Source organism: Bombyx mori, chromosome 23 (genome assembly GCF_030269925.1).
Source record: "Bombyx mori chromosome 23, ASM3026992v2".
NCBI classification, from domain to species: Eukaryota; Metazoa; Arthropoda; class Insecta; order Lepidoptera; family Bombycidae; genus Bombyx; species Bombyx mori.
The window spans coordinates 14,697,290-14,722,445 of NC_085129.1; the positions used below are offsets into that span (position 1 = coordinate 14,697,290).

Genomic DNA, 25,156 nt, shown 5'->3' on the forward strand with positions numbered 1-25,156 from the left:
AGAAAGCTTGTTAGAAAAACTTAACATTAACATGCTGTGGTGCTATTCGGAAGCTGTTACCGATTTAATTTAAATAATTATGTACCAATGACATGTAATTTCAAAGACCGCGCGCGGTGATATAATGCAAATAAAATTACTCTCATTTGGCATGAGTTAGTGTTATCCTGCCCGTTTCAATATCAAGACTTCAAAGTTCTCTCAATGTGGGTATTTAAGGAATTTAAGGCAATGCATTTAAGAAACATTAATCTGAATATTAAAACACTAAATATGCTTACCCAACTAAAGCTTTTTAATCAATAAGATGTATGTAAAAAATATAGTATGTACTAACTGAGTCAGCAGTGTGTCTGGGCTGTTGCCTGGTGGCCCGGAGATACTTTTGCAGTGCCCGAGCTAGGGAAGGGAATACGGCCTGTGCAGCCTCGCGGGGACCCAGCGCTCCCCCTGAGAACATATCATCCGTCCGTATTACTATTAGTGTTATGGCTGTGGCTCTTCCACCTCCACTCCACTTTCGCTTGAAACCCAGTGGTCAAGTTTATTTTGAAATTAAAATAAGACTGTTCAATGACATCTGAATTGAAATAAATTATTTGGAATTTGAGTTCGAAACCTTGGACACGCTGTTATTTCAAAATGTAGAATTATATACAGAGAACGGATGGAGGAACATTAGAAGGGGCTCGGTGTCCATAAAATCGAACATGAAGTTAATAATTAGCCTACAACAGTTTTGGCTAGCATTTTATAAAACCTATACGAGGGCTGCACTAAAAGTATCGGGAATGGAATATTTCCACTGTTCCTGTCATATTAAAATCTTTTTAATTGAAAACTCCTTGGTTTTAAAAATCGAATACCATTTATTTATTTAAAAAAAGATTCTCGGTCTTGTCACGAGGTTTTGTCAAACTTGTTTAGTCGTTGAGAAAATGGAATTGACTCGAGAAAATTCAAGAGCGATGATTTATAATGACTTTCGAAGTGGTTTAACACAAAAACAGTGTGTTGACCGGATGATTTCTGCATTTGGTGATGAAGCCCCATCCAAAATCACAATTTATCGCTGGTTTGCTGAGTTTCAACGTAGACGTGTCAAGCTCAGTGATGATCCCCGTCAAGGTCGTCCAAAAACTGCAGTCACCCAAGAAAACGTTGATGCTGTGCGTAAGCTGATTGAGGAAGATCGACATGTGACATACCGCGAAATTCAGGCAACTTTAGACATTGGCATGAGTCAAATACAAATAATCTTGAATGAACAATTAGGTGTAAAAAAGTTGTTTTCCCGATGGATACCGCATTCGCTCTGTGAAGAGCAAAAAGCAGCTCGCGTTACTTGGTGCGTCAGAACTCTCGAAAGATTCCACGCAGGATCCTCAAATGCTGTATACAACATTGTATCAGGTGACAAATCCTGGATATACGCGTACGAACCCGAAACAAAAAACCAGTCACGAGTTTGGGTGTTCCAAAATGAGTTAAAGCCAACAAAAATTGTTCATTCACGGAGTGTTGCAAAAAAATGGTGGCCACGTTTGTCTCCAAAACCGGCCATGTTACGACTATTCCTCTTGAGGGACAAAGAACGGTTAATGCAGAATGGTATGCTAGCATTTGTTTGCCACAGGTCGTTTCTGAACTCCGTAAAGAGAACTGCAACCGCCGCATCATCCTCCATCACGACAATGCGAGTTCTCACACCGCGCACAGAACAAAAGAGTTTTTAGAGCAAGAAAACATAGAATTATTAGACCATCCGCCGTATAGCCCCGACCTAAGCCCTAATGATTTCTATACTTTCCCTAAAATAAAGAATAAATTGCGTGGACAGAGATTTTCATCACCTGAAGAAGCTGTGGACGCCTACAAAACGGCCATTTTGGAGACCCAAACTTCCGAATGGAATGGTTGCATCAATGATTGGTTCCATCGTATGGAAATTGTGTCAAATTTCGCGGAGAATACTTCGAAAACCAATAAATACATTTTTAAATAGTAATGTTGTGTCACTTCGTTAATTCCCGAAATTTTCAGTGCCGCCTAGGTACTCACCATTGGCAGCAGACAATCTGACTCTTCGGACGTGTGCAAAAGCATCATCCGCAGCCGCCAACAATCTGGCACGTCGCTTCCTGACTCGTCGCTCTCGTTCTGCCTCCTCGTGGTAGCGCTCGTTGTGCGCGGAGACCGACTCCCGACGCCGACCACTCCCGCTTCCGGCACAAGAACCGGCTGTCGATCTGTAATTTAGGGACACTAGTTTTATTCAGCAGATAAACAGACATGTCCCATGGTTTGGCCAGTGTTAAATTTGCAACTCAAAAATAGTTCATTTCAACATTAGTTTTTCCAGGAATCAAGAGTTGCTTGTTGTACTCTCTCATCCATATATATTCCTCTCATACATTCAAATTTTAAATGAATTGATATGTGAAATAACAAACCATTCATTGACTTTAGTGACTTCAGATACTTTTATGGGCTCCAGTAATTGCTAAAATAATGATGACGAATTTGTCAGTCAATAAATTTACAACAAGTAATTTTATTAATAATACAAACCTTGTTTGTCCTGCCGCATTTGTGTTAGATCCATCGACATCATAAAATTTAATACTGGATTGTGCCTTTCTCTGACTCTTCGATATTGGTATCTTCTCCAGATATGGGTTATATATCGGAAACTCGGTATAATATCTCTGTAATACCCATACGGCAGCTCTTTGGATGCTTAATTGGCCTATTGCATATGATCTACTCTCTCCATCAGGACTTCTGACGATTTTAATATAATAATTCGGCTCTAAATGTCTTATTTCTATCAAGATTACTGCTACATAATGTATGAAAAGCAATGTATCTGCAAAACTCGATACATATGTAACAAGAGCTTTGTAATCTGTTGCATCTTCACCTAATGCTATTGCTTTAGTTGCCTCCGTTATCTGAACAATGTAGAAGAGCCAGTAAGAAAATGTGCATACTGCTATCATCACTAGAGTTACAGCTCGAAAAACAAATATTCTTGGTAAAATGGCATTCCGTGGCCTAAGGAATGCTGCCCATACTCCTATAGCTAATAATACAAGTTTAAATGCCAGTGACAAAAGAACACCTTTGCATTCCGCTGTGCAGGCTAGCAACTCCATTTGTTGACTGGGTTGCAAGATGTTATCACTCAGTCCCGGAAAGAAACCTATTTTTGGTAAAACTACCATTGTTAGTGGACTGATGAAGGCCACAAATGTCAATCCCAAAGCCAAAGTTGTCCCAAAGTATCTTGAGCAGACAAAACCTAATCCACCATCTGACTCCATAGCCCAATTACTGACATCTTCCATAGATTGAGAACCTTCAGATGTGTTGCCAGTTACAGCAGTTGTATTTTCTCCCCAGTTCTCATCTTGTGGGAGAATCTGAACTTCTATTACCTCCTGGCCATCTCTACCTGTTTCAGGGTTTATGTTGACACTTGTTTGAAATGGTGCCATTATGTTGTCACCGCTTTCTTTCCGTTGTGATTTTGTACTCCTAAAAAGATGAGCAATTTATTTCTATGCACATATTTGTGATATATTATGATTAATTCATATTTATTAACTTCAGTAATATTTAATGCATCGAAATGTCGGGATGCAATATATATTTTTAACAGAGATGGGCAACAAAGCTAACAGATTACTTGTTTGATATTTCCTCTTAGACAATGGAGCTTACAATGAAAATATAAGTACCTACTTTGAAACAAAGCTTCATACAGTGATTTAGTTTTTTTTATGATTTTTCAATAGTGGTTCCATCATTTGTTAATGGACCTCAGACAGTTTTAGTAAATATTAACACTAAATGACTACAATAAGTTTACAAATAGTAAGTTTTGTAAGATAATGTGTGTCTATTTGTATATTAGGAGATACCTAGTTTAGTTTTTGTTAAGTTTCTGTGATAAAATTAAATTGAAACTTTAATTTCAAAATTAATTTCTAAATAATGTAATGTCTACATGCTTATAGACTCATTGAAATTTAAACTTTTTTCTACCATGGTCGAGAGTGGTTACCATCGCTCATGGAGATCGGTAATAACAAGAATAGTCCATATATGGGTGACCATCAAGTTATCATCAATAACATTCACAATAATAGTGATTACAGTGAGAAGACATACAGCATAATTAAATTGTGTTGGAGTTTGGCATAATGGCAGGCAACACTTGTAACATGTGAAGTAAAAGTTTCCGAGTGTTGAAATGCTTATTTAAATGTTTAAAACAGATGATTGTCTTCTGTTCAGCCATGACTAGGACTTCTCATCTAGAGACAGACAGTGCAACATCTTAGGTTTTTATAAAAATAAAATATTATAATGGTGTGATAGTGTACAAAGTGTTTGTAATATATATTAATCATGAAGCAGAGTGTTTTTAAATAGCCCACCTTCAGAACCCCGTCCCCTCAAATTTGACCATCCAACAAATTGAATGACATAATTACAAACTCACCTGGTGCTTCGGTGCGTGTTGTGCCTATGTCTGGAGCTGCGCCGGGATCGGCTGCTCAACTCGGACCTCACCGATTCTGTCTCCATGTCTCAAACAGCAGTTTGTATTTCTCTACCTCATCCATTACTCATTATATATCTTAACTCGAAGACCCATTACAGACAAATTCCAGCTTATAATTAATAGGTTTTAACTTTAACACGGAACCGTGTCCACAAATATTTGTTTTTCAGTACATATTAAAATTCAAGCATTTTACATATTTTATTTATTAAATGAGGAATAGTGAACGTATTTAATAAATCCAACACTACAAAAACTATGTTTACATTGCAATGAATTTACTAAAATTAAAAAAAAACCTACAAAATTACTTTCTGTGTTCCAGTCAAAGAGATTTTTGCCGTTCGAAACTACGAAATTAAAAGAGTAGGTATAATATAGGTTAAATCGTGTTTGAAGTTGCGGTCGGGCTATTCCATGTTAACACTAATATTTTCTGACATCTATCTCTTTTATTCATAACCTCTGTAAGACTTTTAAACATAGCCGTATATTTTTTGTGGGTGCATTCGAAAACCAATATTTGCACTTAATTATAATTGAAATGTTTATTACTTTTTCTCTTCAAGTCAATAAATTTAATTTAGTTTAAATCAAATTTATCACATTTGCATGTAAAATTATTTATACCTTTCGATTTTTTAATAAGTACAGAGCCTTACTGATCAATTATATTTTTTATGAGCCTTAGGCATTTATTTTATTGTGATATTTTGGCACTGATTTCAAAAATGTAGCACAGGTGATTACGCAAAATGATAAATGATAAGATAACGAACCCATACCTTATAGATAACTCATTGACTACTCACTAGTTTGAACATGAAGTTTTTGTTTGTACACATTTAGAAAAATGGAAAATCCAACTCTTACCGACGCCAGACAGACCGACAGGGTCGAAAACCGGACAGAAGATTTACATCTGGACAGGGTTGTCGCTTCACAGCCAGAAATTGGACCAACGCCACCTGACGGTGGTTACGGTTGGTTGATAGTTGTATCTGCGGTGATTTACCACATAACAGTGCCTGCAGTGTTAACATTGTACGGATTAATCATATTGAAGGCGATCAGAGAAGAGGGCCATGAAAAAGAAGAATTGTTGAAAATATGGGACGTAGACATAGCCCTCGTACCAGTAATTATGGTTGTCATAAGGTTACTCTTGGAGTCATGGTGTCGAGCGATCGTGAAGATATTCAACATGCCGAGGTTCATGGCGCTTGCCGGCTTATGCCTGACGGTAGCCGGCATTCTGCTCTCTAGCTACTCCACTGATGCCACAACCAATGACCACATTGTGAATATATTCTCTGGCATATTCGCAGGTAAATAACAGATGCAAAATATTATATTCATGCTATATAGACAAATTAAAATAGATATAGAATTATGACAGATGAATTATCAATATAAATAATGATTGTTGCATATTACGAGATTTATAGGTCTGACGTAAATGTTATACGCTAGTAAAATAGCACTAGGTCAGTAAAGTCTAGTGTAAATAAGTCGGGACTCATTCATTTTAGTCGGAATTCGCATCATTGTTCTTAATAATAATTATAACACATCAGAAAAAACTCAACTGTTATTTGAAAACATACTACGAATCTTTTGTACGATTAATAGTCATATTTAAACAGGTGCGGAAAGCATTTGCGAGATCTACAAACGACTGTAAATTGTTATTCGTGTGCTTTCAGGTATCGGCTGCGCATTAACGGGTCAGCAAACAGAGGTCATCATAACACACTTCTTCAGGGAAAAACTGACCATGGCTCAGAGGATAGTCCGGATGGCTCCTTCAGTAGGAAATTGCTTGATACCAATACTAGTCGGCTATCTTTGCACGGTATACACTGGCGACATTGTAGTCATGATCTACGGTGCTATTGTGATGCAAAACTGTCTGTTTTTGGCCTCATACACTCGTCCTATTTACATCGAGAAAGTTATCCGACACACTTACAATATGCTAAGAGAGGCAGTTGAAGACGAAGATGAAGTTATATTTTCTAATCAAGCTCGTGTTTCGAATGAGAGGCAACAGTCAAGACAAACGAATAACAGTTCGATTAATAACGAGCCATTACCTAGCAATGCGCAAGAGGACGACGGTACAGATGTTGTTGTATTCAAATCAAATAAAAACGCTAAAGAAATCATCGATCCTGTCATCCAACATAGAGAAAATATTAATCAAGCACGATTTTCTTCAGATTTCACTAGCGTGGTTGAAGGTGGCAATACGAATCGATTCTCTTCCGACTTTGGAAACTCGAACAGGTTCTCAAGTAACTTTGGATCACTAGAGATAGGTGATTACGAAAGAGTAACCGGTTACCAAGAACTGGCCAGTATTGAAAACGACAGTCAGAATCCACAACCACTTTATAGGGAGACTACAGTTGAAGCAGTTCAGAATAACTTGGTTTTTGCTGTGGAAATGACCCCTGGGACGGCTAGAAGAACTGCCTCAATGAAAAAGAACTTTATAACTATCACGAACATGTTACTCGATGTGAACTTTTATTTATACGCCTTACTGCATTTATGTACTACGTTCTCGATCATGATATTGGGCGTCGTATTCCCGCCGTTGATATGGGAACAAAATCCGAACATGAATATTTGGTCGGTAAGTGGTTTTTTAGTTAATAAGCCGTGGCGATCTTGCACGTCCACGACCATCCGACACGGTCAAAGATCGTGCACCCCACACTGTTAAAAGTTTTTACTGGTTTTACATGAGCCTTTATGGAATCTATCCTATCCACTGGAAGACGTGACATCAAAGTTCCTATATTTTTGAGTAATTTTGTGTGGGAAAAAAGTACGGATGCTATCATCTTGTCCCCTAGTAAGTCTTCTACTTTGGGCTACCGACTTCCTCGGCAACATATGAAAGGCTGTAATGTCATCTGGTAAACCAGCTCTACACCGAAGAATGTCTATAAAACCTATTTATTACAAGGAATTCCCCTTTGTTTGATTTGGTTTTGCACGCAATGCCTTATCGTTGCACCAACTACTCAACTGCTGTTTAGTTTAGCGAATTATTTGACGATCTAATTGAGTCATTGTTTTCACGTTAAGCCCTTGCTAGGTTAAGTATCACGTTACAGAACCAGGCATAATGGTTATTCTGGTGGACCGTGGAAATCAATCGTGAACATTTGTTAAGTACGTATTTCATTAGAAAAATTGATACTCGCCTGCGGGATTCGAACACTGTTGCATCGCTAGATACGAATACACCGGACGTCTTATCCTTTAGGCCACGACGACTATTTGAAGCGCATAGTGTTTCGTCATTTTCTTGATAGGACCCTTTCCTTAACAGGTGTCAACGCTGATAGCTGCGGCACACGGATCAGCGCTGTGTTTCATAATGCTTTGCGTTGTGCTCCCGAAATCCATCAATGAAAAGGCGAGACTTTGTGCCGCGTTTTGCGTTGCTGGAGCTGTGGGATTTTATGGTGAGTGCTAATACTTTTTACTATTTGAATTACTTTTATTCCGCTTTTGGAAGCAAATAGGGATTGTTAGCTTGATGTGTACATGAAATTCTGAAAATAAGCTGTAATCGAGAGGATCACCCTTTACCCAGTTTTTACTAACTAACTCTAACAATTGAGGCTCAGATACTTTGAATAATTTCAAATTTAAATTAATCAGCGGTTCCTGGGTTGTTAATAAAATCAGATCTCTCTGGAATAAGATTGCAGGAAAGCTAAAGCGAAAGCTTTTCTGAAAAGTTTCGAAAATCAGTAAATCTAAGAAACTCTCTGTCTAGGTCGGACTAAGCTTTAAGTTTTAGAACCCTATTTGCGCACTGTAAAAAGCGTAGAAATAAGTTGGGCCTTGCAAGGGATCCAATCTACAGAAACTGTGGAAGGATGAATGATGAATGATGGATGAACTACGTTCTTTTTATTATAGTTGTAGGCAGACGAGCGTACGGCCCACCTAATGGTGAGTGGTTACCACGGAATAGATAAATAAGGTTGGAAAGGCCTTTGCTCTAATTTTGTGTTAGAACCAGTGTCGCCGCTTCATCCCCACTATTTTAATTTCTACACATACACATACTGTGATTACAAGTATTTCGCACACAACAAAAACACCCACACATAAATCTCAGGACAGATATTCGTTCGCAAACTAGCACAAAACACCCGTAGGCATACACACTCACACACGCAAAAAGGCAACAAAAATGTTCATACACGCTAGTGCTTGATAAAATCGATATTCTTTAGGAAACCTAAAATTTTTAATTTACTGCATAAGTCAAATAGCATTTTACTTAGATTTTAATACGTCTTAGACAATATAGTAAATACCCGTAAATGAGAGGTCTACATGTCTCTTTATATTATACCTTCACATTAATTCAATGATAATAATTCAATAATAATAATACATATTTATTTTACTCAAAATACGTCTCACTAAGAATATACTAGGTATCATTAATTAAATATAAAATAATGCAAAAATTATCCATGTCAAATGTAAATATAGTCGAGAATTCTGTCGATGATTTTATTTCACCACATGGTCACCTCACTATCGACAAACTGCACCACGGCCAATCAGGGCATAGCCGAAATTTCAAAGATTGAAGTGTAGAGAACGCAATGCATGTAGTACATTGGAAGCTGACTTGGTCATTGCGTTCATTGGGCGAGTACACATCGCGTAATGTATACTATTTATAACTTGCTGCAATAATATTGTTAATGTTTGGAATTTCATAATGCTCAGTATATTTTTATGTTTTAGACAAATAATATTGTAATTAAATGGTAATTTCGACTTACCGATCGAAAGATATACCTCCTCGCTCTATACTTGAGGTCTGATTTTTTGTTTTACAAGTTATAATTGCACAACACGGCACTATAAAGCGGAGATTTGTTCGCCAAAGTAGTCCGAAGCGCACTAAGCGCGGTGAATGAAAGAATCGGTCGAGTTATGTTTGTAGTATCATAACTGTGGCACGCTTGCCCCGCCTACATTACCATTCCAACCTTATTTATCTATTCCGTGGTGGTTTCCGTCGCCCATGGACTTCGGCAATACCAGGGGCAGAGCCAAGCCGCTGCCTACCGTAAAACATAGTGCATCAAAGACAGTATGATCACAGAGAGATCGAAAGTACTCATGAGTCTGGAACAAAATTTAATCTTATATTAGAGCCAATGATTCCACTAAACCAATAGAATCGTACATACTATAATATTAAATACTAATACATGTATTATTCATTTCTAAATTACAGGTATTACACTATCCAATAGTAAAAGTCTACTAGTCGTTTGGTGCATGCTAGCTAGCTTCTCAACAGCCGCCTCGAGCATCCTCGAGCAGCCCCTGTACAACAGCACGCTCAATGACTTTGACACTACCGCGACGATGACAGCTTCCAACACGGTTGTCGCCATTTTCATTATGATTTGGTCATTATCGTTTAATTACGAATATAAAACATGTTTCTTAACAGCTAGTGTGCTTCAAACTGTAACCGCTTGTATGTTTTTCGCGTTATCTTTTAGAAGAAGAAGATAATATTGTGAGAATATAAAATAAAATAAAACTATTATTATTTATAAATTTCAATAGCGACTGAAAAAAAAATTAAGTAAGAAAATATTATATGTAGACGGCAAAAACGATAAAAAAATTATTACCTACTTAATTAAAAATTGGTTAAGCCTTTCACTATTAGCACTATCGTCTTCAATTTAATTAATGACTTATTTCATACAATTGGTTTCTACTGGGTACAGCAAAGTGACCAGCATATTCCTTTGCACTCAAAAATATAAACATATTGTCACATAAAATTACCAATGTATATTTATGTGAAATACCTTTGTAGTTAACTTAAATTGAAATTGAGCGCAGTCACTTTTGATAAAGGAAAGTTATCTATAACGGTTATTCTGCCGGACTTATTTCAAAATAACGTGATAAATGATTCAAGCAATAAGCAATAAGGGAAACAATAACCGTATATTTGAATCACATTTATAAGAATTTATTATGTCGGTAAAACAGTGTAACTAATTAGGATTATTCATCCAATTAAAAAGCGTAGCGTATCTATTTGTTGTTAATGATGATGGATATCGCACTCAACTTGAGTATATTACTCAAACTAAAACCGTATTGTTCATTATTTTTTTAAACAAAACCTTGGAAACACTAAATATGTGAATTTAATTAATATATTAAACTAATAATTATTTATAGATATTAATACTATTATTTTTAGTATAAAAACCGGAAAATGACCATTCCCGCGTTCTTTTTATATTAAGTAATTTTAATAAGTTTAGCTTTAAGATTTATAATCGACAGTTAAAAGGGGTTGAAATATTATTAATTTAAATGAAGAATGTAACCCTACAATATTTCTTTATAATCTGTAAAAAAAAGTATAGCTTTTTAACATTTTTATAAATAAAAATTATGTTTCGCTTATTATATTAAGTATTTTTAATACAATGTTTATCAATACACTTTTACGATTTTTCTGAAGGCTAAAGATTCCTTTGCCAAAAACTTATGATTTTATGATTTTTTAAATAAGTTCTTATGAAATCTTCACGATTGACTTCCACGGTGAAGGAATAACATCGTGTAATAAAAATCAAACTCGCAAAATTACAATTCGCGTAATTACTGGTAGTAGAACGTGTTGTGAGTCCACAAGCGGTCCGCATACGTGGCATGGGATAATGCCAGGAGACGTCGGGATCCTAACATCTCAGGGGAAAGGCGGAAATATAACGCCGCTTCCAGGTCCTACAAGAAGGTAATTGCCAAGGCGAAGTCGGAGCACGTCGCTAGAGTTGGCGAGCGATTGAAGAGCTATCCCTCCGGGAGCCGTGCTTTTTGGTCGCTCGCCAAAGCTGCAGAAGGAAACTTCTGCAGGTCTAGTCTCCCACCACTGCGCAAGTCCGATGACAGTCTGGCCCATAGTGCGAAAAAGAAGGCTGACCTTCTGGTCAAACTCTTCGCCTCGAACTCGACTATGGATGATGGGGGTGCCACACCACCGAACATCCCCCGGTGTGATAGCTCCCTGCCGGAAATCTGCTTCACACAGTGTGCAGTCAGGCGGGAGCTCAGACTCCTGGACGTCCATAAGTCGAGTGGGCCAGACGGCATCCCCGCAGTGGTTTTGAAAACGTGCGCCCCTGAGCTGACGCCTGCGCTAACGCGTTTGTATCGCCTCTCTTATTGCACTAACAGGGTTCCGTCTTCATGGAAGACCGCCCACGTCCACCCTATCCCCAAGAAGGGTGACCGGTCGGACCCATCGAGCTACAGGCCTATCGCGATAACTTCCTTGCTTTCCAAGGTGATGGAGCGAATTATAAATACACAACTCCTGAAGTATCTTGAAGATCGCCAGCTGATCAGTGACCGACAGTACGGTTTCCGTCACGGTCGCTCAGCTGGCGATCTTCTTGTATACCTTACTCACAGGTGGGCTGAAGCCTTGGAGAGCAAGGGCGAGGCTCTTGCTGTGAGCCTTGATATCGCGAAGGCCTTCGACAGGGTCTGGCATAGGGCACTTCTATCGAAGTTACCATCTTACGGAATCCCCGAGGGTCTCTGCAAGTGGATCGCTAGCTTTTTGGATGGGCGGAGCATCACGGTCGTTGTAGACGGTGACTGTTCTGATACCATGACCATTAACGCTGGCGTTCCACAAGGTTCGGTGCTCTCCCCCACGCTTTTCATCCTGTATATCAATGACATGCTGTCTATTGATGGCATGCATTGCTATGCAGATGATAGCACGGGGGATGCGCGATATATCGGCCATCAGAGTCTCTCTCGGAGCGTGGTGCAAGAGAGACGATCAAAACTTGTGTCTGAAGTGGAGAACTCTCTGGGGCGAGTCTCCAAATGGGGTGAATCGAACTTAGTTCAATTCAACCCGTTGAAGACACAGGTTTGCGCGTTCACTGCGAAGAAGGACCCCTTTGTCATGGCGCCGCAATTCCAAGGAGTATCCCTGCAACCTTCCGAGAGTATCGGGATACTTGGGGTCGACATTTCGAGCGATGTCCAGTTTCGGAGTCATTTGGAAGGCAAAGCCAAGTTGGCGTCCAAAATGCTGGGAGTCCTCAACAGAGCGAAGCGGTACTTCACGCCTGGACAAAGACTTTTGCTTTATAAAGCACAAGTCCGGCCTCGCGTGGAGTACTGCTCCCATCTCTGGGCCGGGGCTCCCAAATACCAGCTTCTTCCATTTGACTCCATACAGAGGAGGGCCGTTCGGATTGTCGATAATCCCATTCTCTCGGATCGTTTGGAGCCTCTGGGTCTGCGGAGGGACTTCGGTTCCCTCTGTATTTTGTACCGTATGTTCCATGGGGAGTGCTCTGAGGAATTGTTCGAGATGATACCAGCATCTCGTTTTTACCATCGCACCGCCCGCCACCGGAGTAGAGTTCATCCATACTACCTGGAGCCACTGCGGTCATCCACAGTGCGTTTCCAGAGATCTTTTTTGCCACGTACCATCCGGCTATGGAATGAGCTCCCCTCCACGGTGTTTCCCGAGCGCTATGACATGTCCTTCTTCAAACGAGGCTTATGGAGAGTATTAAGCGGTAGGCAGCGGCTTGGCTCTGCCCCTGGCATTGCTGAAGTCCATGGGCGACGGTAACCACTCACCATCAGGTGGGCCGTATGCCCGTCTGCCTACAAAGGCAATAAAAAAAATAAAAAAAAAAGTCCGCACGGGTAGGTACAACCACCCTGCCTATTTCTGCCGTGAAGCAGTAATGCGTTTCGGTTTCAAGGTGGGTGACGGCATTTACGTTGTAGATGTCTATGTGCTCCAGTAACCACTTAACTGTGAACCCATAGAAGCAATAAAAAAAAAAAAAAAAGAAGCTGGTCCAGTTGTAGATGTCTATGTGCTCCAGTAACCACTTAACTGTGAACCCATAGAAGCAATAAAATAAAATAAAAAAGAAGCTGGTCCATTAAATACAAACATATGCAATCGACTCCAACGGTCCAAATTGGCGCCAAAGGTCTCCTGCCGAGCTATATCCGCAGCGCAGGTAACTGACTCTTACACTACCTTCGTTTTAGATTTTTTTGGGTTTCATTCTAGTTATTACGGAAAAGGCTATCCTCTTTTTATAAATCTACCAAAAAAGGTGTAATATTTTCATGGTTTTCTTATACACGTGGTTTTTTTTCCACCATAACTTAAATTCCCGAACATATTTGAGCATATGGGTTGCGAGGCCATCAATGCCCTGCGATGATATCGAGTAAAGCATTATTTTACATTTCGTATGCTCTCCTGTTTTTTAATAAATTCGAGGGGTGAATGTCTATTTGGTTTAAGCGACATTTTTGCAACTTTACAGGACAGTCATTAAAACTTCTTCAACTATTTGAATGGGGGTAAACTTAATTAAAGTTCAATTAAAAGCATCGAATTGTTTATATTAGTACCAAATAAATGACATCTTTAATTACAAAGTGATACTACTACCAAATAAAACGGAGAACTTTTTTAATTACAAAGATAATTGTCGCGTATTAAGCGAATTGTCGCGTATTAAGCGAAATGTCGCTTAAACCAAATAGTCTTTCACCCCTCGAATTTATATAAAATAAATTTCTGTAAATACCTCGAAGACAAATATGCCCTCAGCCGTGGATGTTCAACAAGACAGATGAGTTCGTATTTAGCGTGTCAATTAAAAACAATTAAAATTCAATCAATTTATTTGAAATGTCATAAATCTTAAAGTAAAGATCACATTCTGATAGGCATTCATTAAAATTGTTTTTAGGAATTGACAGTTCAATTAAAGCAAAATAAGTACATTAATTAATATAATTAAAGTAGACGCTTTCTATTTTGACATGAGTAATCTATCGCGAACAAACTATACTATGCACCTAGCTACACTATTGTAACACTATGCAACTTGCTAACTGTAAATTTCAATTATTTAATTGTTATACAAAACCCTTGTCATTAGCCTGTTTTTCATGTGGAATGTCTGAAATATATCATACATATATTGATTTTCTAAACTAATCTATATAACCTACATGTTATTAATATGGAAATGAACATATCGACATTTGCGCGCCAAAAATTATAACCCTTTTTGGTGCGTTTGTAGCCATGGAATCAGCTGCTCCATGTCGGAGTGGGGCTCAGTATGCTTAGTGCGAGTTATTTAACGTTCGCGATAGCGTAAAAGTTAACTCAAATTTGTATGGAATTGGAACGTTTGCCAACGTTTGCCGCTATGGGCGCTGTTCCAACTGCATACAAATTAGATTTAACTTCTCTTAACTAACTTTTTCGCTATCGAGAACGTTAAAAACTACAAAAAAATAAATATTAATTGAGACTTTAAAAGAGATAAAATCACAGCATACAATGACTATCTACCGAGAAGAAAATACTGTTGCGTCATAGTATTTATTTATTACGACCTTATTATTGTTTTATCTTTGCACGGACAAAGCTAAAAAAGAACCGCGACCCCAACAATTTGTACTACGACAGTGTATACATAACTAAATATCGATATTGACCGATTTCAATGTTATTAATATCAATAAAGTACTATAGACATGTAGATTAGTTTTCCTCGAAAATATATAACAGATACGTACCCATTATCTTCTCTGCTTGTCAACCGATTTTCTTTGGTAGCTATTAACGAACTTTGTTAAAATAATATAAAATTGAAAGCAGTTTTTTTTTCGAGCTTGACAAAGAATGTAATGTATTAAATGAATACTGAGTAATAAGTAATAAATATAAATACTAAGGCTTGAATTGTCGGAAACAAGGATCGAATGCTATAATTGGGCGTCACTAGCGCTCAGAAATACGCTAATTATTATTTGGCCGATTCAAACCTTTTTTTATTTACGAAATACTTTGAGCTGTTGTTTTGGTAACAGCGTCTGAGTTCGAAAATTTTGATTCGAAATTAATAAACAGAAAACACAAAAATCTTAATAATTTACATAATATATTATACGTAATATTCCAGGTTATCTCTGCGTTTCATATATATTTATAAACATTCTTATTGATATTAACTCAACAAATCCATCATTTCGTTGTCGGCCATTTTTTTATTATTGTTCGTGCTCTGGTCGGGGAGGAGCGACTCGAAGGCCGACCAGTCCTGTCTCGTGTTTGTGTGAGAGTTCTGGTTGTTCACCCATTTGTTGTTGAAATTGGAGTTCGGCGTCGCGGGCCAGCCAGCGCCGGGCGCCGCCCCCGTACCCGGCGCGCCACCCATGCCCTGGGCGTGGTTTAGCACCAGTGTGCTGTGACCCATGGTGCTGATCATACTGCTGTGGTAATTGGGGGCGAAGTGACTACCGGGCGTGGTACCAGGTCGGGCCTGCTGAGTGGACAGCTGCGTGAGGTTGGACTGTAAGAGAGACGACGTGAGGTCGAGAGGTTTGGGAGGAGACGACTTAGGAGGCGCCCTGATCGGAGCCGGCTGATGCTGGTTTGCAAACTGCCGGACAGATTCTTGCGCTTGAGCTATCCTGGAAGTTTAAATGAGATTTGGTTAGACCATAGTGTCATCAACATATTGCAGGTGGTGCGCGAGTTGTTTCAAGAAATCGATGTCTTTTGTACAATTAGCGATAGTCCCAGGGGAACCGGAGCCCGGCGTGTGGCGGCGCTAACCACTAGACCGACGAGTACCAGCACCGGCCGGAGACTGGCTGATAGCTTTCACAAGTTTCCAAACTGGGTTCGGTTGGGAATTGTATCCATAAGCGTAGTGACCCCCATTCGGAAATCATAATAATATCGTCTCGCTGCTCGAGCCCCTACAGTACTGGGAGACGAACCAGCAGAATTGTTTTTGCATTTTCAAATATTTTACAATTAATAATATTCGATGTATAGTGAAATAATATTGTCGTTCTATATCAGGTTGCGTGTTCATATCACGTCGGAGTCACCAATGTGGAAGGTTTAACAACGGAGGGAATATTTTCCACCGAGCGGGTGATATTCGGTAGACCGACGGTTTGTATGTTGTTGTTCGGGACTTGTATATATGCAAGCTTATCTTGAAAATATCGTAAGCAAGATTCAGGCATCTGTCAAATATCTTGTGTTCTGTGATGGCTAACGCCACATTCTACAGCGAAAATGACTGACTGGGAATCGAATATACCTGTCGCAATCACTAATCAGGACGAAAAACGCAGTCAATTAATGAACGATCCACAGCGGCTTGGCAGTGCTGAGATCCATGGCTGACGGTAACCACAAGCCGTCAGTAGCAATGAAAGACAGTAATCACACAAAAGTTTCGATGTAGATCAATACAATGTCCCGACCTCTGTTTATCCTGGATGCTGAGGGAGCCCGCGTCCCGCGCCCCCAGCGGCGCCGCCCGCACGTCCGGCGCGGGGCTCGCCAGCGGGGAGGGGCCCAGGTCCGCCGAGAGGGCGTGCTCCATCACTCTGTTGTGTAAACATTTACATGATCGTACAACTTGACATAATCCGCATAGGGAGATACCTAAGATCAGTCTATTTCTATCGCGTCAGCTATTACCGATTTGAAGGGTTGGAATAGCTAAGCCCGCATGAGAAAGTACCAGCGCCCTGATAACTTATACGACAAAGCAGTAGTAAGTTCAAGTAAAGTCAGGTAAGCAATAACACGAGGTGAGCCCCGTGCTTATGCACCAATCTATGCAATACAAAACTAATATTATATCATTAGGCAGACGGCGTTAATGTCTTTGTCTATATCACTCTGGTAAAGAAACCCGTTTCCGAGCAAAATTTAGTTAATTGTGCCATTTCAAAAAATAAAACCGACTTTAGGCAGTGAGTTGGATGGGGCTCCAGTATTGCTGAGTACTCCGGTACTTCGTAATCGAAAACGTAACGTAAAACGTAAACGTAATCTATAGTACAACGAGTGACCTTCTATCGGGTAAAAGGTAAGATTGCCAGTCTTAAGAAAATGAAACAAATTATTAATATCTGACTCAAAGACCAAAAAAAAAAACACAAAACAGGTTTTAATTTGGAATCAACGGTTAAATAGCGGAAATGTCAATTGCTGCGATTCGAATCTGGCCAATGATGACGACGTTTACATATAGGAGGCCGTCAGCGCAAAAGTGGCCTAACCCACAATTCATATTCATGCTTATGTATTGAAATTTATTTAAAACATAATAAATATTGATGCAAAATCGGCCTATGCGTAGTTTAAATCCATAGACAACAGATGACTTTGTAAGCATCATTTTAGTGCGTATTTTTTTGCTTATAAAGTATTGTAAAGCTTAGGCCACTTTTGCGCTGAAGGCCTCATATGACTTGTTAGATCATCACTAGACTGTAGACAAAAGGAAGGTTATGTTGTGTGAATGACATTCTTTGTGACGCTCTGTAACATAAGGGTCTTGAAGTATTTTTATGTACAAGTTATTTATTAATTGATTTCTATTAATTATTATTATAATTTATTAATTATTATTATTTATATATACTAATATAGGGTAAGGTATTTCCTTGAAATTTTGTGTATGTGTACCTAAAGGAAGAAGGGGGAGGGAATAAGAAAATACAATATCAGTGCCAAATAAAAGCCAATACCATATCTTTTTTTCTTTCTTGGAATTATTTCACTATTTATTGTTAATCTATACATATAAATAAAATTAGAGTGTCTGTTTTAGTATTGAAATAACCGCTTTTTACTACATGCATATGAATATATATACGGTACATACACCAAAATAACATTTTTTATAATTTTTGTCTGTCTGTCTGTTTGTTCCGGCTAATCTCTGGAACGGTTGGACCGATTTTGATGAGACTTTCACTAATAGGTAGCTGATGATATAAGGAGTAAGTTAGGCTACTAAAAAAATTACTAAGTAAGCTTTTTTAGACTAGCGTCGCTCCGCGGCGTTACCCGCAGTTATTGTCATACCGCGCGCAACATGGGCTTCGCCTATCAATACTAAAATTTAATGTTTTCGAAGCGAAGCGAGGGCGGGTCGCTGGTATTAAAATACGATATGACGTTCGAAAACCTAATTAATGTACTTATGTTATAAAGTGTCAATTCCTAAAGCAAGATAAATAATAACTGAAACTCACCTGGACTCGTTCTGTATAGAGTTGAGCTGTTCCAATTTAGCTCTATGCTCGCTCTCCACTTTGGCAATCATCTGTTTCACCAGTGTGACCAACGCATTGAACTGGGTCAGAGTCAAACCATTCTCAACGCATAGAGGTATGAGGAATGGCAACACTTTTGTGGCCAAGACTTCCTTAGTTATCCCTAGTTTTTGATGACTTAAAGCTAATTTATATATACCTGAAAATTTTATATTAATACTGTAATAAAAACAAGATTCCTTTTTTTATGACGTTTTTAAATTTCAACTGTGATTAGTTGATTACAGTTTAAAAAACAAAATAAAACAAAAACTGAGCCTATAGTTTCAACAGGACCCAAAAAATTTCAGATGTGAAGGTCGATTCTGACTTCAGGCAAACATTAATGTGTTGAACAGATTTATTCGCTTAAAGGCCAATGTCAATGTATGGGTCAATGTATAATTTTAACACATTAGTCTCTAGTTCTCCCGTAGTGCAAAAAGACCTAGTTTGGGTCTGATAATTGTGTGTAAAAATGGTGGTTAATCAAGTCTATAATAAAAAAAATATTTTTTATTATAGACTATTTATAGCAAAAACAATGCTATATCGTACCTAAAATGCCCATTAAGACAGCAGGTTCCCTCGAAGGTATTTTCGGCAAAAACGGTATTATCTCATCCAACACCAACCATTTGTCCAAATGCTCCAAGAGTTTGCCAATGCACAACAAGCTATTTACACGAACCGAAATAAAATTCGTGCTCATACACAATTTTTTTATGCGTGGTAATAAAGCATTCTTCATAGCAGGATAATCAATCAATGAGGCAAACGTTGGTAAAACTGACAAACACAACTCTTGTATCTGTTGAGCATCTGATTCCAAAGCTCTGTATAGCATTGGCAAGATATCCGTTTTGATTTCATCACCGGGTGTCAACTTCAGAAGCAATTCCATCTTTTGCATGAATATTAGAAGTATTTGGATGGGTTCTTGAACTACCATGACTGGTTTCAGAACCGGTAAGATGTGTTTCACAAATTCCTCTTTAGAACAGTTCTCAGCTATGAGTAATACGTTTGGTAGAACAAAGGGAACCATGGGAGGGTTCACAAATTCCTTGGTTAGACATGGCAAAATCCGGTATATACATATACGGTGTGGCATTTTCTGAATTATCTGTGGGAGACCTTTGTAGAACTGAGACTTTTGAAGGTTATCCCATTGGAATAAAGAATCTAGATAATTCAAAGTTTTCACACCCACGTCCTCAAAATAAGCGATCTGAAAAATAAAATCAAATATTATTTTCACGAATTTGTTTGAGACTAAAAGAAAAATATTTTTAGCTTTCGTACTACTAGTTTTTTTGACGACAAGAGCTTAACTATGTTAGTTGATAAACGGGTAATTAATTTCAAAGTTAATAATTTACCAGCTTCTACCGTATCTACCAAATGACTAATGTGTTGGAAATACATGAGTTTTGTTCAGATTTCATTTTATTACAGTTCATTACCTTCAAAAATTGGTGTGGATCAGGTCGTAATTCTGGTGTCGAATTAAGCATCAACTTGACATATTCACGTAGACCTTCAGCTACACATGACAATCTGGACTGTGGTAAATTTCTGACTTCATTTACAAATTTTTTGAACTTCATGTAATCCGTTCCAATATTACCTAAAGTTTGATGGCCTGTGCTGTGCAGTACGTATATAACCATTCCAAGAGAAAATATATCACTTGCCGGTGAATGTGATGCTGATAATATATATTCTGGAGCTAAATAGTCTAGTGAGGGCTGTGTGAGAGCATGCATAGCTTGACAATACTCATTAAAAGGCCAATATGGAGCCGCTCCTACTGAGTTTTGATTCGCAACACAAAAATCAAATCCAAATATTTTCCAAGCACCCTGCTGGTTAACTATTATTGACTCAGGGCACACATTTCTGTGTAGTAGCTTGACATCAGTATGTAAGAACGCTAAGCCTTCTGCAATCTGCATCAATCCATATTTAATTTCAAGTTCAAAGAGTTTATAATTGGTTAAATGTCCAGGTATTGGTTGAGGCATATTTTCCGTGTAGCCTAGTATATTGGCTAAGCTCGCAAACACTGGTTCAGTGGCGAACGCTAAGCTCTCACGACTCTCTTCGAGGCTATGCTGTACAGTTAAGATCTGCGGATGTCGTAGTTTTGTTAGCTGTATTATACCCCTTTTAAGAGTCTCCAACATTATGTCTCTGTCGGCCTTCTGCCATCTGTCTAATTGCTTCTTCTCAAACACAAATATTGATGCTTCTTGTTTTGTTGACTTTTTGTATCCCTTGTATATTTTCCATAGTAGACCTGAAAATCAATTGGAAATATTTAGGTTATAGTTTTTTAGTGTCACAGGCTTTTGACGAAAAAAGGTACTTCATAAAGGCTCCACTGGATTCAATAATATAAGCTCCATTATGTACTTATTTATTGGTCTCACTAAATGTAATTTTAATACAATGTGTATTTTGTATTTTCTTAAATTTTCAGGACTCAATGACCTAATTAAAATTACTTTTATTGTTTAATCTCATGCTAATTAAAATAATATTTCATAATTAATTACTGATTTAAATTATGATTAAAATAATCGTCAATTTTTGTGGTCACAAACATCTGAGGAAAATATTCTAAATGTTGGAATTAATAATATGATAATATTACATTTAATTAATCTAATTCTAATCTAATTAATTGTCAGTGAAAAGTAAATGAAACCAAGGAAATAATCACAGAGTATTTGGACACTAAAGCAATAAGCAGATAAATTTTTCTTATTTCTATACTAGTTTATACCATGTTCTAAGTCTGTACACATGTACCTAGCCTTCATTCCCGCAATGAACCAAAGGGAAACAGGAGTGACTGAAAATCAGCGCCGTACGATGACGATTTATCAACTTCGAACAGCATTAGCTAAGCCACCTTCTTTTGCTTTTTCTTTTTTATTTTCTTTTATTTATATTTTATTTTATTTAGTGTGAAAGGTAATGATTTTATTATTATTATTTATTATTGTAACATTCAGTTTCCTACAATAAGTATCATAATAACACAACATACGAAAGAAAATTTAAGTGGCCTAATTATTTATAAAAAAACCGAAAAAGCTCAACGCCCATCAGGCCTTACCAGGTACCAGAATCCATAGATTTATCAAGCATCAAAAGTCATCATGAATTTCTGCTTTTCAGCAGACTCACACAATCTGTTACAAAATGCCTTATGACCAGCAAAAGATGATCTGAACAAACAATTGTTCTTGTCGCTTCACTAAATAAGTAAAGATTTCATACAAACACAAAACCTTGATTCTATTAAGAAACCTTTCTGTTATTATAGTTTTTACTGAACTTTGATTTTTTATTATCTCATTGTTTCAAGTACAAATATATTGATGATGTTCGTTATGCGGCATTTTCTTAAATTTTCACAAGTCATAGATACAATTAAAACAACTTTTATCTATCATTTGAGACTATGACGATTGTATTTGAAACATCAGAAATAAAATAAAGACAATAAAAACACGAAATAGAACTGTAAAAGTAGTTTTAATTATAGTATTTATGGTATTGTACAAAACACTTTTTGAGTATAATCTATTCTTAATAAAGTATTTGCATTCATAGAATTATATTTGAATAATTAAAACAATTAAATGAGCATTGGTCCCACCGGAATCCGGTTACTGCACTGTTGAATGTTTAATCGTTTTTTTTTACCCCTACCTAATTGTTGGTAGCTAAGGGCCTATTCCAATTACGCCCAGATTGGTAGATGAGCTCACAGGGCTCAGGCTCTCAGGCTTGAGAGAATTTAAAATCAATCAAATAATAGTATGAAGGCAATGACAGAACTATAATTTTTAAAACCATTACGTAAATTTATAAAATTATTAAATGTTCTACTAAGGCTATAATTTTTTTATTGCTATCCAAGGCAAAGGAGAGTACGGCTCATATATTATTGATCTAAAGTGGTTACCATCACTCATGGACATCGACAATCAGCCAAGCCTCTGCCTAATTTGGCCTGCTAATAATATGAATCATAACTGAATCTACCAAAGCTTCGTTTACATATAAGAAACTATGATAATAAGAACAAAATAATGAATTTATTTACCTGGGCCAGCGCTCGCAATGAATTGTGTTGCTTCAAACTCTCTTGTTACAGGGTTTCCGGGTAAGACACCAGACAATTGTGACACGGTATTGCTGACCGATGAATAAAATTTATTGAAAACATCCATTTCGAAATATTATTGTTTTAATTAACTAATAGAAAAAGGTAATAGATTTTAATCAGCAATTCATCACAGACCGAAGCCACATATGTCACTGTCATATTGTTTTTTTTTTTTAAACAACCTTTAAATCTGCAAAAGGAATAAAACTCATAAGGCAGCCTCTAAAACTTGAAAAAAAAACCAAATATTTTAAATAGAGTTGAGACAAACAGCGTTTTTTTTTTTTTTTTGAAAAGCTAATAATGTAATTGATACTTTTATGACTGCTATATTTTTAAACAGCACTCTACGAATAAATAATAAGTCAGGAAATGTAACTGCGCTCTAAAAATGACCCAACAAAAGTCATGTCCAAGTAGGCGAGGCTTAAAAGTCGTATCCAACGCGTCATTAGTTGGATATTGTTTTTGAAAGCGAGCACGTCTCCTATTTTTATTTATTATTGTGTTGTCAATAATCATGCCAGCGTGTCTTGTAAAGTGGTGCAGGAACCATACAAGGCTAAAATGGCCAGGGATCACTTTTCACTAGTAAGTAGTAGTAAAATTATAATTTTATTTAATGATTTGCAAAAATGTTAATAAACCGAGATGGTTAACACTATGCAACATGAAGTCAGTAAATTTTTGATTGTATTTTTTTCTTCTCGGTGAAGTATTGAAAAGTATATTGATAAAATATTTTTTATTATAAAATAGGTATATTTAATTTGATAATTTTATAACGATAATGGATTTTGCTTAATTTGTTTTCTTTTAGTTTTCCTGCCGATGGAGTTCTGCAAAAGAAGTGGATAGCTGCAGTTAAGTTAAAAAGACAGGAATATAACTGGATGCCTGTGGAAACCAGCAGAGTATGCTCTATTCACGCTATCAAACATACTGGACGCTAGCTTTCAATTGCCAGAAACAGTGGAGCAAATTGTAGGCTATATAGCCGGCTTTGCGAAAATCAACTTGGGGTTTGGTGGTTGGGGGTTGGTGCTTCCCGCTTCCGTAGGTTTAACCCGCGTTTCCCTACAAGTGACCCCTGGGTGGTGCTAAACGGGAGCCAAAAACAATCTCGGTGGTAGGACGTAGTCCGACTCACGTGGGGGTGCGTTCTGGTGGTCGCCCGAGATCGCAAGACTCCGCGAGGAGTGCGTGAGGGCGCGCCGCCGGAGCGCACGCCACCGCCGCCGCCGTCGTCGCGACGCTGCGTTCGCGGAGACGGCGGCCCAGCTGCACGCTGACTGTCGTCAAAAGCAGACGGCGCTGCAGCTGGCCATCGGCGAGGCCAAGAAGCAGAGCATGAAGACTCTCCTGGAGTCGCTCGACGAAGATCCCTGGGGGCGCCCATACAAGATGGTTCGCAGGAAACTGCAGCCGTGGGCGCTCCCCGTGACCGAGCGGCTCCAGCCTCGGCAGCTGCGGGAAATTGTTGCGGCACTCTTCCCGCCGGCAGCAGGGGGGGACTTTGAGCCCCCCCAGATGGACGCCACGTGGGGCACGCCACCGCGTCGCCCCAGCGTTCCCGCTGCCGAGGAGCCCCCTCCCCCTATCACGGGGGCGGAGATCCATGCGGCCGTGTCCAGAATGAGAGCGAAGGACGCGGCCCCCGGCCCTGACGGCGTTCACGGCCGGGTCTGGAGCTTGGCCTTCGAGGCCCTAGGGGACCGGCTCGGGGGGCTTTTCGAAGCGTGCCTCGAGTCGGGACGGTTCCCGTCGAAATGGAAGACGGGCAGACTGGTCCTTCTGCGGAAGGACGGGCGCCCCGCGGACTCACCCGCGGGCTATCGCCCCATCGTGTTGCTGGACGAAGCGGGCAAGATGCTCGAGAGGATCGTCGCGGCCCGCATCGTCCGGCACCTGACCGAGACGGGTCCCGATCTTTCGGCGGAGCAGTACGGCTTCAGAGAGGGCCGCTCGACTATCGACGCGATTCTGCGCGTGAGGGCCCTCTCCGACGAAGCCGTATCCCGGGGCGGGGTGGCGATGGCGTTATCCTTAGATGTAAGGAACGCCTTCAACACCCTGCCCTGGTCGGTGATCGCGGGGGCGCTGGAGTATCACGGCGTCCCCGCATACCTCCGCCGACTGATCGGCTCCTACCT

At 38.9% G+C, this 25,156-nt stretch overlaps 3 protein-coding genes across 3 annotated transcripts in view; 1 reads left to right on the top strand and 2 right to left on the bottom strand.

The window, feature by feature from the left end:
- The window catches only part of LOC101743371 (vang-like protein 1), a 10,275-nt gene extending 4,877 nt beyond the window's left edge, over positions 1-5,398 (bottom strand). Inside the window, exons 1-4 of the mRNA XM_004930645.5 lie at positions 4,511-5,398; positions 2,572-3,540; positions 2,062-2,249; positions 338-450 (exon numbers count right to left, since the gene is read on the bottom strand). Of these exons, the coding sequence (XP_004930702.1) occupies positions 338-450; positions 2,062-2,249; positions 2,572-3,540; positions 4,511-4,596 (1,356 nt within the window). The 5' untranslated portion in view covers positions 4,597-5,398. The remainder of the gene's footprint in view (positions 1-337; positions 451-2,061; positions 2,250-2,571; positions 3,541-4,510) is intronic.
- On the top strand, positions 5,324-11,071 carry LOC101743234 (uncharacterized). Its single transcript, XM_004930644.5, has 4 exons — positions 5,324-5,901; positions 6,280-7,214; positions 7,920-8,055; positions 9,864-11,071. Exons 1-4 carry the CDS (start codon positions 5,427-5,429, stop codon positions 10,148-10,150), a joined length of 1,833 nt encoding a protein of 610 aa, XP_004930701.1. The 5' UTR covers positions 5,324-5,426; the 3' UTR covers positions 10,151-11,071.
- On the bottom strand, positions 9,863-23,202 carry LOC101743513 (SCY1-like protein 2). Its single transcript, XM_004930646.5, has 6 exons — positions 22,941-23,202; positions 20,284-21,119; positions 19,376-20,048; positions 18,758-18,977; positions 16,970-17,095; positions 9,863-16,159 (listed from the first exon to the last, which is right to left on the bottom strand). The coding sequence occupies exons 1-6, from the start codon at positions 23,065-23,067 to the stop codon at positions 15,694-15,696; spliced, it is 2,448 nt and encodes an 815-aa protein (XP_004930703.1). The 5' UTR covers positions 23,068-23,202; the 3' UTR covers positions 9,863-15,693.
- Between the last annotated feature and the right edge of the window lie 1,954 nt (positions 23,203-25,156).

Coding starts and splice junctions, on each gene's coding strand:
- LOC101743234 (XM_004930644.5), top strand. CDS start 5,427: ATGGAAAATCCAACTCTTACCGACGCCAGACAGACCGACAGGGTCGAA. Junction 7,215..7,919: donor CGAACATGAATATTTGGTCG/GTAAGTGGTTTT, acceptor TTTCCTTAACAG/GTGTCAACGCTGATAGCTGC. Junction 8,056..9,863: donor TGGAGCTGTGGGATTTTATG/GTGAGTGCTAAT, acceptor TCTAAATTACAG/GTATTACACTATCCAATAGT.
- LOC101743513 (XM_004930646.5), bottom strand. CDS start 23,067: ATGGATGTTTTCAATAAATTTTATTCATCGGTCAGCAATACCGTGTCA. Junction 21,120..22,940: donor CATTGCGAGCGCTGGCCCAG/GTAAATAAATTC, acceptor ATTGATTTTCAG/GTCTACTATGGAAAATATAC. Junction 17,096..18,757: donor TCTATACAGAACGAGTCCAG/GTGAGTTTCAGT, acceptor TTTACACAACAG/AGTGATGGAGCACGCCCTCT.